This window comes from Sitophilus oryzae, unplaced genomic scaffold (assembly GCF_002938485.1).
Source record: "Sitophilus oryzae breed Bouriz unplaced genomic scaffold, Soryzae_2.0 scaffold_302_pilon_pilon, whole genome shotgun sequence".
Lineage (NCBI taxonomy): Eukaryota > Metazoa > Arthropoda > Insecta > Coleoptera > Curculionidae > Sitophilus > Sitophilus oryzae.
The window spans coordinates 175761-192688 of record NW_022146866.1 but is presented as its reverse complement, the minus strand read 5'-3'; the positions used below and the strand labels follow the sequence as shown (position 1 = coordinate 192688).

The 16928-nt window shown below is 32.3% G+C and overlaps 1 protein-coding gene across 3 annotated transcripts in view; it reads left to right on the top strand.

Annotated features, from left to right (window-relative positions):
* Positions 1 to 6830, top strand: part of LOC115884544 (B-cell lymphoma/leukemia 11B) — a 116617-nt gene extending 109787 nt beyond the window's left edge. For 2 of the 3 annotated variants that reach the window (XM_030903159.1, XM_030903158.1), the window contains exon 4: positions 1998 to 6829. In XM_030903159.1, coding sequence (XP_030759019.1) covers positions 1998 to 4024 — 2027 coding nt within the window. In that variant the 3' untranslated portion in view covers positions 4025 to 6829. Of the gene's footprint in view, positions 1 to 1997 lie in introns of all 3 variants that reach the window. The other variant, XM_030903157.1, reaches the window with a different exon arrangement.
* Positions 6831 to 16928: the final 10098 nt, after the last annotated feature.

The following is a 16928-nucleotide window of genomic DNA, read 5'->3' as shown; positions in this document are numbered from 1 at the left end:
CGGCGCGGCGATTTTGGAGAGATGGTGTTTTTAGCTTGAATGATCAGTTCTTTGTCATCGTTCATTTTATTTAATACGGTATGGTCGAAAAAAAAACGGTGTCGAGTTGGCTTGGAAATGAACATCCATGACATTTCCTATATAATTTTACATACAAAACGAAAGCGATATTAATTTCATAACTAAGAGTTATCTCAATATTACAATTTAATTCTGTTTGTGTTTGTGTTTTACGTAAAACTCAATTCTTATAGATGAATATTTGTCCAAACAAGTGACAATATTAAATAACTGTTTTGAAATATATTTTGTATTATATACTATTTAAAACAAAAACGTCTTCTAACTTTAGTTATTTGTTATTATTACCTAAAAAATATTTCTCTATACTTGATCTTTTTAATACTTACCTATCTTCATACAGGGTCCGGCAATAGTGGGTCGGGCATCTGTAGCTCCTAGAATAAAAAACTTGAAAATTTTGTTTTAGTGCAAACCTAAAGTTATGTACCAGGATGTATTTCAGGAAAATTTTAACTTCTATAGGGTGGCTCAAAAAAGTATGAGCGGACCTGGATGATTTTTTTTAAATAGAACACCCTGTATATTATTGCATTTTTGGCTTCGTTTCAGATCACTTTACATAACCCTAAGATATGAATAAATATATTTCCATAGTTTCAGAGATATTAAAAAATAAATTAAAAATATATATATTTCAGCCCTTCTTAAAAAATTATTAAAAATACAAGAACTGTTCTGAAATCAAAACGATATTAGGTATTTACTTTAGATGGTCTGTTCTTACTTTACTATAAATATGGTAATCGTAATTCATACAGGATGTTCAATATTCTACGCCAAACTTTCTAAAATATAAAATATTTTTTCTTTGTTTTTTTTAAATGGAACACCCTGTATATTATTTTTTTATTAGATGGAGAGTTTAAAAATGAACATTTTTTGTATACAGTTTCGCAGATACACGCAGTATTATTTCATATGGCGCTTTCAATGGTAAAATACGAGAGAAAAATTATTGGGTGGCTTTGATAAAAATTTACTGTGGAAAATGCCATATGAAATATAAAACCGCAAATATCTGCCAAACCGTTAAAAATTTTGAAATACTCTAAATATAAAAAATGTTCATTTTTTAATTCTCCGTATACTGAAAAAATAATATACATGGTGTTCCATTTAAAAAAACGAAGAAAAATTATTTTATATTTTAGAAAGTTTGGCGTAGAATTTTGAACATCCCGTATAATTTACGATTTTCATATTTATAGCAAAGTAAGTACAGACCATCTAAAGTAAATACCTAATATAGTTTTTTTTCAGAACAGTTTTTGTATTTTTAATAATTTTTTTAAGAAGGGCTGAAAAAATATATATTTTTGATTTATTTTTTAATATCTCTGAAACTATCAAAATGTATTTATTCATATCTTAGGGTTATGTAAAGTGATCGGAAAGGAAGCCAAAAATGTAATAATATACAGGGTGTTCCATTTACAAAAAATCATCCAGGTCCACTCACACTTTTTTGAGCCACTCTATAGAAGTTAAAATATTTTCCTGAAATACATCCTGGTACATACTTCAGGTATGCACTTAAACAAAATTCTCAAGTTGTATGTTCTAGGAGCTACAGATGCCCGACGCACTATTGCCGGACCCTGTATAACTGTTAAAGATGATCGATTTATTTAATGCATCTTTTATTCAAATATAATAACTTTGAACATACCGAACTGTTAAGGAAATTCATAAATAATAATGCAGGAACAGACAGCGATGATGCTAAACATAAAGGTGTGTGGATGAATAACCATACAATGGATCATTTACATATTCCTCTTGTTTATATTTTAATAAGGACTACATAGTTTGGAGTGACGCTAAAAATGTTCTATAATAGTCGCATATCTTATAGAGTAATTTAAAAATTTTATGGCAATAAGATGTTCTAAGTTTGATTTGTTTTGTTTCAGAACCGAGCAACTACCTCTGTTCGACATGCAAGGCCAGACTTCACTCAGCTTGGCGATTAGTGCAACACGTTCAACATGCCCACGGCATTAAAATTTACGTTGAGTCATCGCCGGGATCATCAAAATGTAGTAACAGCACCAGCGGCAGTAGCAACAACAACCATTCTACAAGTTCAGCTTCAAGTAGTTCATCGGGTTGTTCATCGGGTGCTTCTGGAATTCCACCTCAAGCACCAAATATGCGTCATCCACTGCTTCCACCACCAGATCTACCCAACCCGTTTGGAGTAGGAGGACTTTTGAGATTACCGTTGCCCCCGTTAAATCACGGCATGAACCCTAATCTACCTCCGGCACCACTATTTTCTCGTCCGGATCATCATTATCGCATCGATCAACTCGTAAGCGAACAGTTCAGACATCACGGACTTAACCTGGCGGCGGCAGCTGCAGCAGTAGCTGCTGGAGGTGTTCCACAACCTCACAGCTTTCCATCGCCGGCAGAAAGGGCCAATTCAGTAACTAACTTACCACCAAGGGATCGGAGTACACCAAATCAGCCCTTATCACTGGAACCACAGCTGGATTTTTACTCACAGCGGTTGAGAGCATTAGCAGGAACAACAAGTCCTGGGGTAGCACAGGCGAGCTCCCCGAGCCCCAGGAAGCTTTCACCGCCTTTTACAAGTCCCTCGCCCTCGCAAGTGCCGCCAACTTCAATCCAAAATAATTTGAGCTCGTCGAGTAACCACAGTAACCCAACAAGCAGCAGTAGCAATAACAATAATCATAGTTCTAGTAGCGGGAATAGTGGCAATAGTTCAAGCAGACCACCTAGTACATCTCCGCCGAACAAAAGCAGCGGAGACGAGCATTTAGTTAATACGCCAAGATCGGCATCCACACCACCAGGAAAACCGGGTTCCCCTCGAAACTCACTTTCCTCCGACGCTGTACACGCCTGTGATTATTGCGGTAAAAAATTTCGTTTCCAAAATAATTTGGAAGTTCACAGACGTTCCCACACGGGCGAAATGCCGTATAAGTGTACCGTTTGTGATCAAGCTTACGCTGGTAGCAGCAAGTTAAAGCGACATATGAAAATTCATCGAACACCCGAAGACCGTACTAGTAACGCTGGTTCGGTTGAAACTCTCGACGGTGAAGATAGTGAAGAAGATGACGAGCTTGACGATGAAGACGAAGACGAGGAAGATATGGACGGAGAAGAAGAAGAAGCCGAAGATTTAACCGTACCCAGTCAGGGTTCAAAAAACGGCAATCCCAGCCAAGCGTCGCTGGTTGGTGAGCTCATGGATAAATTCGGTTTGAGCAATATCGCGCAATACAGTGAAGCTTATAAACAAGCCTTGCAAGAAAGTAGTTCTGCTCTAAAACTACAAATGCAGGCGAGCAAAGATAGGGATAACAATAACACGTCCCTGGCGACGCAACTGAAAATTCGCGAGGAATTTACGAAAGGATTATTAACGGGGCCTCCTCCAGGACCTCTACCATTGTTTCCTCCATTTAACGACACATACGAAGCAACGAAAAGACTAAAGCTAGACCTGGAACGGAACGATTGGTGGTTATCCGGCATGCAGCGAGAAAACAAAGGAGTTCCAGGTCCCAGTGCTTTACTACCCAATCCCCTGATGAAAAAAGAGTCGCGCCGTAATGACACTTGCGAGTTTTGCGGTAAAGTTTTTAAGAACTGCTCCAATCTGACCGTTCATAGACGCTCCCACACCGGCGAGAAACCGTACAAATGCGAGTTGTGTTCGTACGCTTGCGCGCAGAGCTCGAAACTAACGCGGCACATGAAAACTCACGGCCGAATAGGCAAGGACGTGTACCGATGCCGGTTCTGCGAGATGCCTTTCTCCGTACCTTCCACGTTGGAGAAACACATGAGGAAATGTGTGGTGAACCAGGGGAAAGGTCACTTGTTGAGCACCTTGCCGATGTTGAGTGGCGACGAGGACTCGTCCACGAGCATAGCTTCGAAGGAAGCAGCTACATGACTCTTTCCATGGGGCGGAATGCCACGCTTTCCTGCTCCTCCACCCAGTATAACGTACTAGTCGTTTTTTTTTGTATATGTAAATCGTTTTAGGCAAAATATTGTTGGTGTAAAGTTTGTGAAAATTGGTAGATGTATTATGACAGTTTTCTACTACCAACGAATTAATATTACTGTATGGCGTGTGGTAAGTTACTTTGGGCACGCTATATAAAAGTGTTTTGTGCGTTTTTGGAAACTTCCGATTTTCTTCAAGAAACTTTAATGGCTGTATTCGATTTTACTGATGTTATATGTGATACCTGTTTTATTTAATTGTAGTCCTATTTGTAACATACATTTATATACGTGCGACAACGAAAGACGGTCATTAATTTTTTTATTCGCGAAAATGTACATTACACCCCTTGTTACCTTAGTTATGTACTTTTGTATAAAATAAAATACTACTAAATGTAAAATAATCCCCAATTAAGTTCCTACGGAAAAAACTTCATTGGGAATTGTTGTTGTATTTGTAACCGATACCAAAGCAATGTTTTTCATTATTATTATTATTACTTATTGAGTTTATCCATTGTATTGTATAATATATTCATAGTTAGATTAAGTTTTGTTGTTTGAGACTGAGGGTTGTGTCTCTGAATTCGGTTTGAGACGCAGGACAAACTTCCATTGCTGTACTTACCCGAGTCCGGGCTGAATTGTGACCAATCCGCCTCACATTCCCTATCATATCATTTCTTTTTTATGATTATTATTGGGCCAGTACGAATGTAAATAGTATTTATTACAGACTTACACAGTATTTATCTTCGACTGTATTGTATAACCGAGATTTATACTACTTAAACAAAGTTACTTAATTCCAATGTGTATAGTATTATTATTTTTATGTATAGGGTCACGTTTTTCGAGTTGGTGTTAGAGACAAAAATAAGATGTATTTATAAATTATCTACAAGAGAGAAAATACACAAAATAGAAACAAATTCAGGGTCAAAATTAAATTTATCGCTTGACAAGAATAAACTGGTTTAAGGCGCGTACAGATACAGCGAACGAAGGCGTACAAATTCGTCAGAATGATGTGTACGTATCAAGGTGGGTATTCACACTACATACGTTCGTTCGGTAGTAGTGTGTACGAGATTGAATTACAGAACCGAACGAAGGAAATCGAACCATTCGTTTTTCGATTCGCCATCACGACGAAGAAATATATTAGTGATTGTTATACGACGAAGAAATATATTAGTGATGTTCCAAGTGTTGTATTAGAGAAACTTTGGTAACGCATTCTGTAGATAAAAATAAGTAAAGAAGTTCGTATAAATGTACGTCCTAAAATGCTTGGTTTCGAAGATACTGGGTGTAGAAGTTTCATTTTTATTTATGAAAATTGGTGTCTGGTAGTTTTTTTCACATGCTAAATATGATTTCTATGTCATTTATGTCTCTTAGTTGTAGGGGGCGCCAAGTGCATACTGTTTAACTAATAAGTAGGAATAATAATTTTTCGCTCGTACCTGTATAAAACTACAAAGTGAAAAAATATATTTGGATTCGAAATAATATATTATATTCATTAACAAAAATTGGACATGTGGACTAGATAGTCACTAGACTGAAATCAAAAATCTCAAATGTTTTTGAGCCAAAGGTCTCTGTTAAAACTGTTTCATCACAGTTCTTCCTAGAAAAATATATGATTAATTTTGAAAAAATAAAAAACTCCCAGATTTATTATTTCAGTCAAATAACTATCTTGTCAACATGTTTATTTCTTTCGTCAATAATGACATGTATTGATAATTTATATCCCAATAAGTATTTTGAGAACGGTTTCGATCGATCTCAGCGATTTTTTTCCTGGAGACTTTTTTACTTAGGATTTTATTAGAGGCATTATTTATATTATTTCAGAAATTATTTGGAAAAAATCGAAATAAAAATGAAACTTCTGCATCTCCCAAATTAAACATTATAGGATATAAATTTATACGAACCGTTTTTATCTATTTGTATCGGTAGATTACAGTGCCGAATTTTCGCGAATATAATTTAAACCTCACTGTATATCAATTAACCTGAGAATATCCTCGTTTTTCCACTCCATACTTTTCGCGTTCGCGTCAAAGATCCCTTAGGCTACTCTCACAGTAGATGCGCGATTTACAAAAATGCACGGGACCGTCCGAATTGGTAATCTTGGTCTAAGGTTGAGTTAACACAGTGACATTGATAAAAAGTCGCGAACAACAGTTGCGGGAATAATTAAAACGTTTCGTTTCGGGAATTATATTTTCTAGAAAATACCTTGTTATGACGGCGAATCATTTGCAAAAAAAGAAGTGCATAAGTGATTGAGATACTAAAAAAAGAAAAGAATTCGGTGATTTTTCAACATCTTCAGGAAGATACTTCTTTTCAGAAAGACCTTTGTAAATTGCGGTAGTGATAAATCAATTAACTTTTCGGTATCGATTTTAATTTTTAATAGAAACGCTTCAAGAAAAGTGCGGGCAACGCAAATATCCCATCCAGACGGGATCTGTTTACAAGTTTGTATACGCGCGAACTAACCTGCAGCTACTGTGAGAGTTTTGATGATCTGTGAATACCCAGCTTTAGCGAAGACGTTCACAACGTGAAAAAATCGTTCGGTATACGTTCGTTGTATCTGTACGCGCCTTTATAGCCTAAGAGCTGACGACATATTTAGAGAACATATTTTAGGCAAGCTAAAATAACTAAAAATGTATAGTTTATTAACTGGTGAACCCAGAATCCTAAGTCTGGCTGGGAGGTTGGGGGTATTTCGCTACTGCGCAACCCATAACAATTGCAAAAAAATAAATCCAAAAAACATTCTTTAGGCAACTTGAAATTTGTTTATTCTTAAATTTTAGCATCTATTTAACCTAGAAATAAGTATGCCAGACTTTCTTTTCGGGTTTAAAGTGTAACCAGACCATTCCAAATATGTTTAATTATTATACCTGGAAAACATACTTTAGGCATTCTAAAATTTTTACAGCGTGTTTATTAGATGATATTCAAAAATATGTGTTAATTGCCAGACGAATTTAATGGGATTTAATACTTGCCAGATGCGAATAAAGATTTTAAATGAGCGCGATAAGAAAGTCTTATGAGTATCTATAAGCGCGAGAAAGATAGTTTATTCGAAAGATAGTTGGTCGGCAGCCGATGCGGCTGACGTAACATCATTTTGGAGTCGTAAAAACTTAAAAAAAAACTAACTTATATTGAATAAATAAAAAGAAACATTTTTTAATAAAAATGTATGATTGAAATCCTTTCAATAAGAAGACTTTTTAATTTAAGTATTTTGTATCTGAAAGAATAAAAGGACGAATAATTATATAAAAATTAGCAATATAAAATATATTTTTTTCAAACGTCACAAAAGTATAATTATTGTTATACTTTTGTGACATATTATATTATTATCAATTTTTGCGACCTGATTGACAATATAAAAAAGTCATTTTAACGCCTAAGCTTAAAAGTAAAACACTTTTACTTACTTTTGAATCTATTTAAAAAGATTAACAATGGTAGGTACTTTAGTAAAATTCCAGAATACTTATTTTTTTAGTACTGTACATGGTACCCTTTTGTCGGGACTACGTTTTCTGGTAAAACCACTTCTTTAAATTTTAAACCATGTTGTTGGCGCACTTTTAAAAATTCTTTACATTTTTGTAAAAACAATAACTTTGTCACTAGTAAGTTTTTTACAAACTACACAACTTAAATGTTTTTTATCCATTGTGATCTAGTAGTTAGTAGCGAAATTAGTAGTTACTAAAATATTTATTTGCAGTAATTATTCTAAACTATTTACACTATTCACGTCAATATTTAATTTATAAATGCATATGTATTTGTACATGGTAACTTAATTCCAACAAAATAATCTCTGAATTAAAAGCCTGCAAATAATTGAAATGAAACCGAAAAAAATTGTTTTTAGGAAAATTTGAAGTACATACTTCAAAATACTGTTACGTCAGCCGCATCGGCTGCCGACGGGTCTCAATAAACTATCTTTCTCGCGCTTATAGATACTCATAAGTTTTTTTTGTCGCGCTCATTTAAAATCTTTATTCGCGTCTGGCAGGTATTAAATCCCATTGAATTTTTCTGGCAATTAACACATATTTTTGAATATCATCTAATAAACACGCTGTAAAAATTTTAGAATGCCTAAAGTATGTTTTCCAGGTATAATAATTAAACATATTTGGAATGGTCTGGTTACACTTTAAACCCGAAAAAAAAGTCTGGCACACTTATTTCTAGGTTAAATAGATGCTAAAATTTAAGAATAAACAAACTTCAAGTTGCCTAAAGAATGTTTTTTGGATTTATTTTTTTGCAAATGTTATGGGTTGCGCAGTAGCGAAATACCCCCAACCCCCCAGCCAGACTTAGGATTCTGGGTTCACAAGTTATTAAACTTTTTTTTTGTTATTCTAACTTGCCTAAAATATGTTCTCTAAATATTTCGCCAGCTCTCCGGCTATTAGGTGTAACAGCGTGCATTTAAAGGATTCTTTTTGCCTAGAGTAATTAGTATACGAAGTCTGTGTCACCACTTTAAACGCTACACGTTACGATTAGAAAAGACTGAATTTTGCACAAATCGTATAAAACATTATCAAATAAAATAAGTCTATTTCTAACCGTAAAGTTAACGTAAAAATAATTAAAGCAAAATGTTAGTGTAAAATAATAAACAAGGACCAGGGTCTAAAAAATAAAATATACTTCTGTAGCCAGTTTACCTTTAGAAACCATAAGTTTTATAAGTCACTGAAAGAACATATTATATATATTTTTTTCTTCATATTTAAATTTTAAGTTTAGTGTTAATGATTTTGTTTGTTGTAGTATTATGTTGAACAAATTCGACTGTTTCAAACATTCTTTTAGTGATCTCAATTGGTCAAAGCATCGACACTAAACCTAATATTTACGCACAGACAATTTTTTTTTGTTGTCTTCGGAACTGTTTGGAATATTATTTACCGTTTTATTTTTCATGTGGAGTGTTTGTAGCGCACTATTTGTACGAGCTACATAAAAGAGTATTTAATATAAAAGTGTTCCTATGCTGATTACCTATTTCAGTGTGTATTTAAATAAAATCTATTACAAAGATAAGTCAGTGTTTTTTTTATTTATAATACAGGGTTGTTCACCACATACGACACGGAGTATTGTAGCTAAACGATTAGATTTTTACATATTTTAAGTTTTGGATTCGTTGAAGGACTATTAGAGCTACAATTTAGAAATAATTTTACAAGATACAAAGTGTCCAAAATAAGTAAAAAATGCTATAGTTATATTTTTTTAAATGGAACACCCTGTATATTATTCTATTTTTAGATTCTACGATTGAAATAAAGGTAAGTTTTATTAAGGTTTACCACGCTTAAACCTTACCGTTTTTGAAATATTTTCAATTTTGTGAAATTGCAGTAAAATTTTTAAGGCTTCATTTCTCCAAGGGTATCAAAGTTTTTAATACTAAATATTTACTGAAGTTTATTTATTGATCAGTTATTGTGTTGCAATAATAAAAATTATACTACCTTATACAGAGTGTCTAAAAATTTTATTTTAAATAATTACTAGCTTTAAAGGCAATAACTTGTTTAATTTAAATGGAACGCCCTGTATATTTTAGGAGAATCAGATGCATAATTTAATTCTCTATCAAATTGTATTATACCACTTTTACCTATCCCTTCAAGTTTTCGTAGAAAATGCATTTTCTTATAATTAGACCTCATTTATCAATATACCCATGGAATATTGACATTTTAGATTGTTTTTAAAGCAACAAATGTAATAAATGTACAGGCTAGTAATATTATCGTTTTAGCAAAATGATAATATTACTTAGCCCATTTGTATGCAAAAAGAAAAACTATTTAAATCTTCATAAAAGAGTATACCATTAATTAAATATACCACCATTATTTCCGCCCAAATACTAATTAATTACATACTTAATTATATTCGTGAATAAATTATTCTAAATAAATGTGGATTTGAATCAGAAATCAATATAATAATAAGTTATTAAAATGAATGTCTCTGTTGTTACAAATAAGCATTTGTCAAAAAATTAAATATATCTTTTAAGGTGTTACTTTTTACCACACTGTCTAATACACATAAAAATTCAGTTTTTTATTTTTTGGAGCAATTATTATTAATCAACGTAAACAGTCAATTAATGTAGTTTGAATACTGGAATCATATTAATTGGTCCTCTTTAACAAATATTTAAACAGTTTTCTTTTATTTTTTAATGAAATAAACAAACTATATCGACAATATTAGTATCTGTACTCTTTAAAAATTTGGTACATCTTTAAAAATAATCTAAAATGTCAGTATTCCATGGGTATATTGATAACTGAATTTAAAATTACATGAAAATGCATTTTCTACGGAAACTTGAAGCTTTAGGTACAAAATGGTCTAATACAATTTAATAGACAATTAAAATGTGCATCTGATTCTCATAAAATATACAGGGTGTTCCCATTAAATTTTACAAGTTATTGCCGTTTAAAGCTAGTAATTATGTAAAATAAAATTTTAGACACTAGGTAGTATAATTTTTATTATTGCAACACAATAACTGATAAATAAATAAACTTCAGTAAATATTTAGTGTTAAAAACTTTGATACCCTTGGAGAAATGAAGCCTTAAAATTTTGACTGCAATTTCACAAAATTGAAAATATTTCAAAAACGGTAAGGTTTAAGTGTAATAAACCTTTATCAAATTTACCATTATTTTAATCGTAGAAACTAAAAATGTAATAATATACAGGGTGTTCCATTTAAAAAAATACAACTTCGATATTTTTTATTTATTTGGGACACTCTGTATCTTGTAAAAATAGTTTTAAATTGTAGCTCTAATAGTCCTTCAACGAACCCAAAACTTACAATTTGTAAAAATCTAATCGTTTAGCTACAATACTCCGTGTCGTATGTGGTGAACAACCCTGTATATGTTAAAGTCCCGTCTACACAAAAGGTTTTACTTTTCAGTCTTACCTGTTCAGTCAAAACATATACAGAGAGTTTCAAAAAATATGTGCCATCTCTCGTGGGAAGATTTCTCATGTTAATAACATAAGATTTATTTTTCATATGAACATGGGTCCGATTCTGCTTTATTTTGCAGCTGGAGCAGATTAAAATCTTATTTAAAAAAAAACTCAGCGATATGGCATTTTTTTACAAGAGATCAAAAATGCAGTAAATACTAGAGCCATTTTACGAAAAGAAAATCTGCCATCGGTGGAGTTAGAAATATATTTACAACTTTGAATAAGAAGACTAAGGAAGGAGCATAATGCTATCCATGTATTCATGCATGGTGGGCGGAAAAAGCACTCTAGGGTGGGGATCCTTGACAGTTCTGTTTGACAATTCATTTGACACATTTGAATTTGATTTGAAATCATTGCCTGGAAACTTATATGGAGAAATTTTGATAAAATAATTTAGTACTCACTAAAAACACGGTATGTCGCTAGTGGTAGGAAAAATAATTTTTAGAGGTTACTAGTTTATTTGGTTGCCTGTGATATGCATATACAGGGTGTTTCTTAATTAATCTAAAAAATAAAAAATCGTTAGAAAACGGCTTAAGGCGGGCTCTTAATAAGTATATTAATTTTTTTCTCGGCAACCGTTAGATGAACAAGAAAAACTCAAAAGATCAATTTTGTTGAAAAACGATGGCCAGTCAACAAAAAAAAATATTTTCTTTAAAAAAGCAGTAGTGTAGCATTTATGTTAAGCAAAATATCAATTTTTTTTAAGTTTTTAACACCCTGTAGATCAGAAAGAAAGTATTTTAGACCCAATGGTTATATAAAAATTGTTTTAAGAACACATGAGGAATCACACCACAATTTTTTAGTCTAATTAGAAAACACCCTGTATATTGTCAACTTGACAATGATTGTTGATAAATCATAAAATACCTTTTCTGTGAAAAAAAATCTCATTCGAATGGGAATAACGGCTTTTAAAATATTTAAAAAAATGCTATTATTTTTTTAAAGCTTGATGCCCTCTAGCGGACAAACAAAGCACTTTTGTATAGAGGTAAATTGTGTCCAATGAACTTATTTTGATTTCAAAAATACATAGTACTTCTATGCGCACGCAATATTGGGACACCCTGTATATAAAATGTATCATATCAAGTTGGCTTAGAATAAAATAAAGAAACAATAATTATTAGTGGGATTCCGAAACCACATTGATAAACCCTCTTCACTGTGCTCTTACATCGTATTCCCGTAGATCCCCTATTCTATAATATACTTCCCCTATTTATTTTAAAACTAGCGTTGCTAGCGACATCTCTGTGACGGCGGCCAAACTAACCATATATTGAATATACGTTTACAATAGAGGTCACTGCCTTTGAAAATGTTCAAACTAGGGTTTTCTGGCGCTTTATGAAATAAAAATAGAAATGAAAGGTTGAATTTAATGCAAATGAGACACGTTCTCAGGTAAAATTGAACATGAATGTTAGTTTGGTTGCCTATTATCACATATTTATTTTTTTTAGAAGTATATTAAAAACATTAGTAATAATTGAAAATTGACTTATATTATATCTTTCGGTTATGGAACTACCTCCTATTCATCTTCAGTAAATAAAAATATTTTCTTTTACCTACTTTATAAGTATCCACTGACCGTCATGAAAAATGGACACCTTAAAATTTTCAAGTTCTTCAAAGTTCAATATATTTTGTTCTAGTTGACCGATTTTGATGATTTTTTAAGCGGTTTGTAAATAAATTATTTGACTTTTTAGTCCCTTTATAAGTTAAAAACCATAGATAAATAAAACAAGTTTAGATTGGAAAGTGGCCATAAGAAAAATGTAAAAACTATTTGGGGCTATTCTTGCAACGATCGCGACCCAAAGCTTTTGAAAATTTCGGAGCGGTTCGGCTTTTTCCCGAATTATGTCGCCAAATATTGTTTATTCAAATTTATTATTTTCTCTTAATTTTACAAATAAAATACAGTGTGTTGCATAAAAAAACTTTATTTTATATAAGGACATGTATGAAATACCTATGAAATATTGGAAACCGACATTATGCCGCGATCCACAATAGTTTTTGCAGTTCACAGTTCACAACACAGCTCTTTAAGTTCTTAATGCAACTTAAATTAAACTCACAAGATAGCAATAATTATTTTGAAAATGGACGCTTTAAACGCTTTTCGATTTTTTTTTTCAACGAGAGCGGTTTAGATTTGGACATTTTATAATTTTTGAAGATTCTGACTTTGACAAGAGAAAATTATTTCTGTTTTTGTTTGCGGTTGTTCTTAGCAACTGCTATAGCAGCGCTAGATCGCGTACAACGGTCGCAACCCAAAACAATTTCGCGACCCAAAATTTTGACGGGCAGTCCAATCTAAATTTATTTCCTTTATCTATGGTTAAAAACCAAATTCCCTATCTGTTTTTTATACGAGGGAAAACAAAATGTTGTTATTTTGGCGAAAGTTTGAAACACACTGTCGAATGGTTTTATACTTTGAATAAGAAGACTAAGGAAGGAGCATATCAAAAATCTTAGGTACACCGCGATGGGCCTCAAATAGGGCCGACTTAAATTCCGGTTTATCAGTGTCGTTCTAATTTTATTTAAAAAATGTAAAACTATGATGTAGGGTAGACGTGGGGTAGACTCAATAATTTGTTGTTTTATTTTACGTTGTGAATAAATGTTGGTAGTTATTAAAATTGTTATAAAAATATGTAATTCTAATAAAAATAGATAAGTTAAAATAAGTATTTATTAACACAAACATCCGATACGCTACTGAAGCAGGTAAGTCAAATTAACGTATCTAAATTCTTTTGACATCTAATCTTTGACAAGTAATAATTAAAAGCTAAAATGCAAGAAAAATATATAATTTAGTTAATTTAAGTGAATTTCATAAATGATCGGTTTACTACACGTATGTATTTTATATAGTCACATACTAGCGAAAAGTTGTTCCATTATTTCACTCAATTTTTGCCGAGATCTACCGCACGCTACACAACCAACTATTTTAGAGTATTTTTCGATAAATCGCGATAGTGTCACTGTTAATTTAAGTTCTGCCACAATTTCCATCTAGATTTACTACCTTTATACACCTATCAGTAGTAGAATAAATAATAAATAACATAAAATAAGCTTACAGTTGAGGGTTGGAACCTTTGGTGTTACACAGCAAAATAAAAACACTAAATCACCACAATACACCAAAACACTTTTACTTTTACACTGGACGCGCGTTTCGCTAACCATGTTAGCAATGCTGATGATGCTAACATGGTTAGCGAAACGCGCGTCCAGTGTAAAAGTAAAAGTGTTTTGGTGTATTGTGGTGATTTAGTGTTTTTATTTTGATAAAATAAGCTCCCTAAAGACTGACAAATCCACAAAATTTCAAATCAAATTCAAATGAATCGTTAAACAGAACTGTCAAGGATCCCCACCCTAGAGTGCTTTTTCCGCCCACCATGCATAAATACATGGATAGCATTATGCTCCTTCCTTAGTCTTCTTATTCAAAGGTTTTATATTATTAGAGAGATGATTTTAGATCATCGGCACATCATCGGTTATTGTTGCTTTAATGAAACATATGATAGAGTAGCTCAGCTAGAGTAACTCAGTTAACTAGTTACTCAGCTAGAGTAACTGGCAAAACCAGGGGGGTGACAGTAAACCGGAAAATTGGAAACAGTTGTGGCCCGGTTCTACCCAGGCAGAAAGCATGGCCTTCTAGACTGTCCTAGACAAAAATTTAAATATTTCTATATGATTTCTGTCAATTTCTCCTACGGAACATTTTTATGCACGTCGGCGTCCTGTTCTTTTGTCTTTTGTCTGTGTGTCAGCGTTAGCTCCCGAGGCCTCTGGCCAGGTCGGGCGCCATTTTAATTTTTGCCGTTTAGATTTGATTGGAAGTTTGTTTCTGATATTTCGGCTGAAATTTATAAGTACAAAGATGTTTTTTGATATAAAGTTCCTTATTAACACTTTAATAAAGTATATATGATATTAATTACATAAAGAAAATTATGAAATCGACGTTTCTGCGTGTAGTAGGTATGGGCCATATTATATGTAAAAATAGGTAATATATTAACTGTTTTTATATTTTTTTAGCTTTAAACCCAAGGATCTTGGGATATTCTTTGCCAAGGATTTTTCCGTATCTCTACTTTAAAGACTGATCGGTGATTTTGAGCAATTGAAAGCAAGTTATACAAAGTAAATTATGATTATTGAACTATTATTAGCCTACATTAATTTTCTACAAGATGAACAGAAATGCGTAATTACATATCACATAGGTACCTATTATGTATTTTCATAGCAATAATGCTATAAATCTATGTATGTAGATTATTTTTAAAATACAAATGAGGTATTAGATGTATATGTATCATATTTTTTATTCATTTTATTTTCATTCAAGTCCTGTTTGATTTAATTCACAAAAGTCTTATCTACCTATATTTATGTTTTTACATATTTTTTTTTGATTCCAGGTTTTGTGTGGGTTCCGGTTGCCTTTTTCCTGCTTCCAGTTATTTAGTTTTATGCCCGTGAAGCTGTGAAAACATTTATGTATCTTCAAGTTTCTGTAAGTCAATGTCACTGTTACTTTACTAATTCACTTTAACACAGCATCTCTGATATTATTTAAATATTTGATATTGATACAGTAGTTTATTGGTTTATAGCTCTTTAATTGTGTTGATTTGCATATTTACATTGTTCTAAATTCCAAATAAATATTTTTGAGTACTTTTGTTGTATTATTTACTACTAGAAAGAATAAAAAGTATATTAACCCTCATTTAAACCTGCTGAACAGCCCGCCATTAAAAACCGGAAACGGAAATAAATTTCATAAAATTGAAATTGTCATGTCTATGTTATGTCAAATGTCCCAGCCGCCATATCTGAAAATTAGTTACCCAGGCAGCCACGCTGTTTCCATAATTTAACATTGACTTGACACTTCTTCTTGTATTTATTATTTTATGGCTTTAAAACTAATAACAATATGAGTTTTCAATGACAGTGACATTTCAAATATAGTAAATAGGTCGAGTGATTTTTCTTAATTTATAAACAAGAATAAATAATTTTCCAAAAGAATTTAAAATAAAGTTCTCTATCCTCGGCTTTTGGTCTACTCTATTGTGCCTCAAGTTAGACAAAGCATTATTATAGAAGTCTCTGAATATATCAGGCATTGAGAGATGAATATGTTCTGCTGTTGATTAGAGAATAAAAGCCTAGACTGTAGGATTATTGCCTCCGTGACAAATACATCGTACAATACAACAAAATAGGTGTGTATGGTGTATGCCAAATTACAAGAAATGAATTATTATCATATTATGCATTATTTTATTACTTAAGTTTGTATTTTTCTATTAAATAGTGATATTAGTTTGAGAATTTACAAATTATAATGTTCTATTAAATAGAAAAAATAAATAAATTGAAACTTCTTTACGCGCGCTGGGAGTAAAAATTCAAGCCCGTGACACATGAGCTAGTGATGACGAAAAGTGGTAACGGCTTAGAAATACGTAGTGACGCGACGTACATTTGTGAGCAGTCCATGTGTTTATCAAAAATATTTTGATATTTTAATACGAATTTTGTCAAAGTGAATAATAGTTATTTATGGTACAGTCACGCTGGAAAATGTTTAGCGTAGGCCGAGAGGGGTAATTTTCTCAAGTGACTTATGTGTTATAACACGCGGGTGT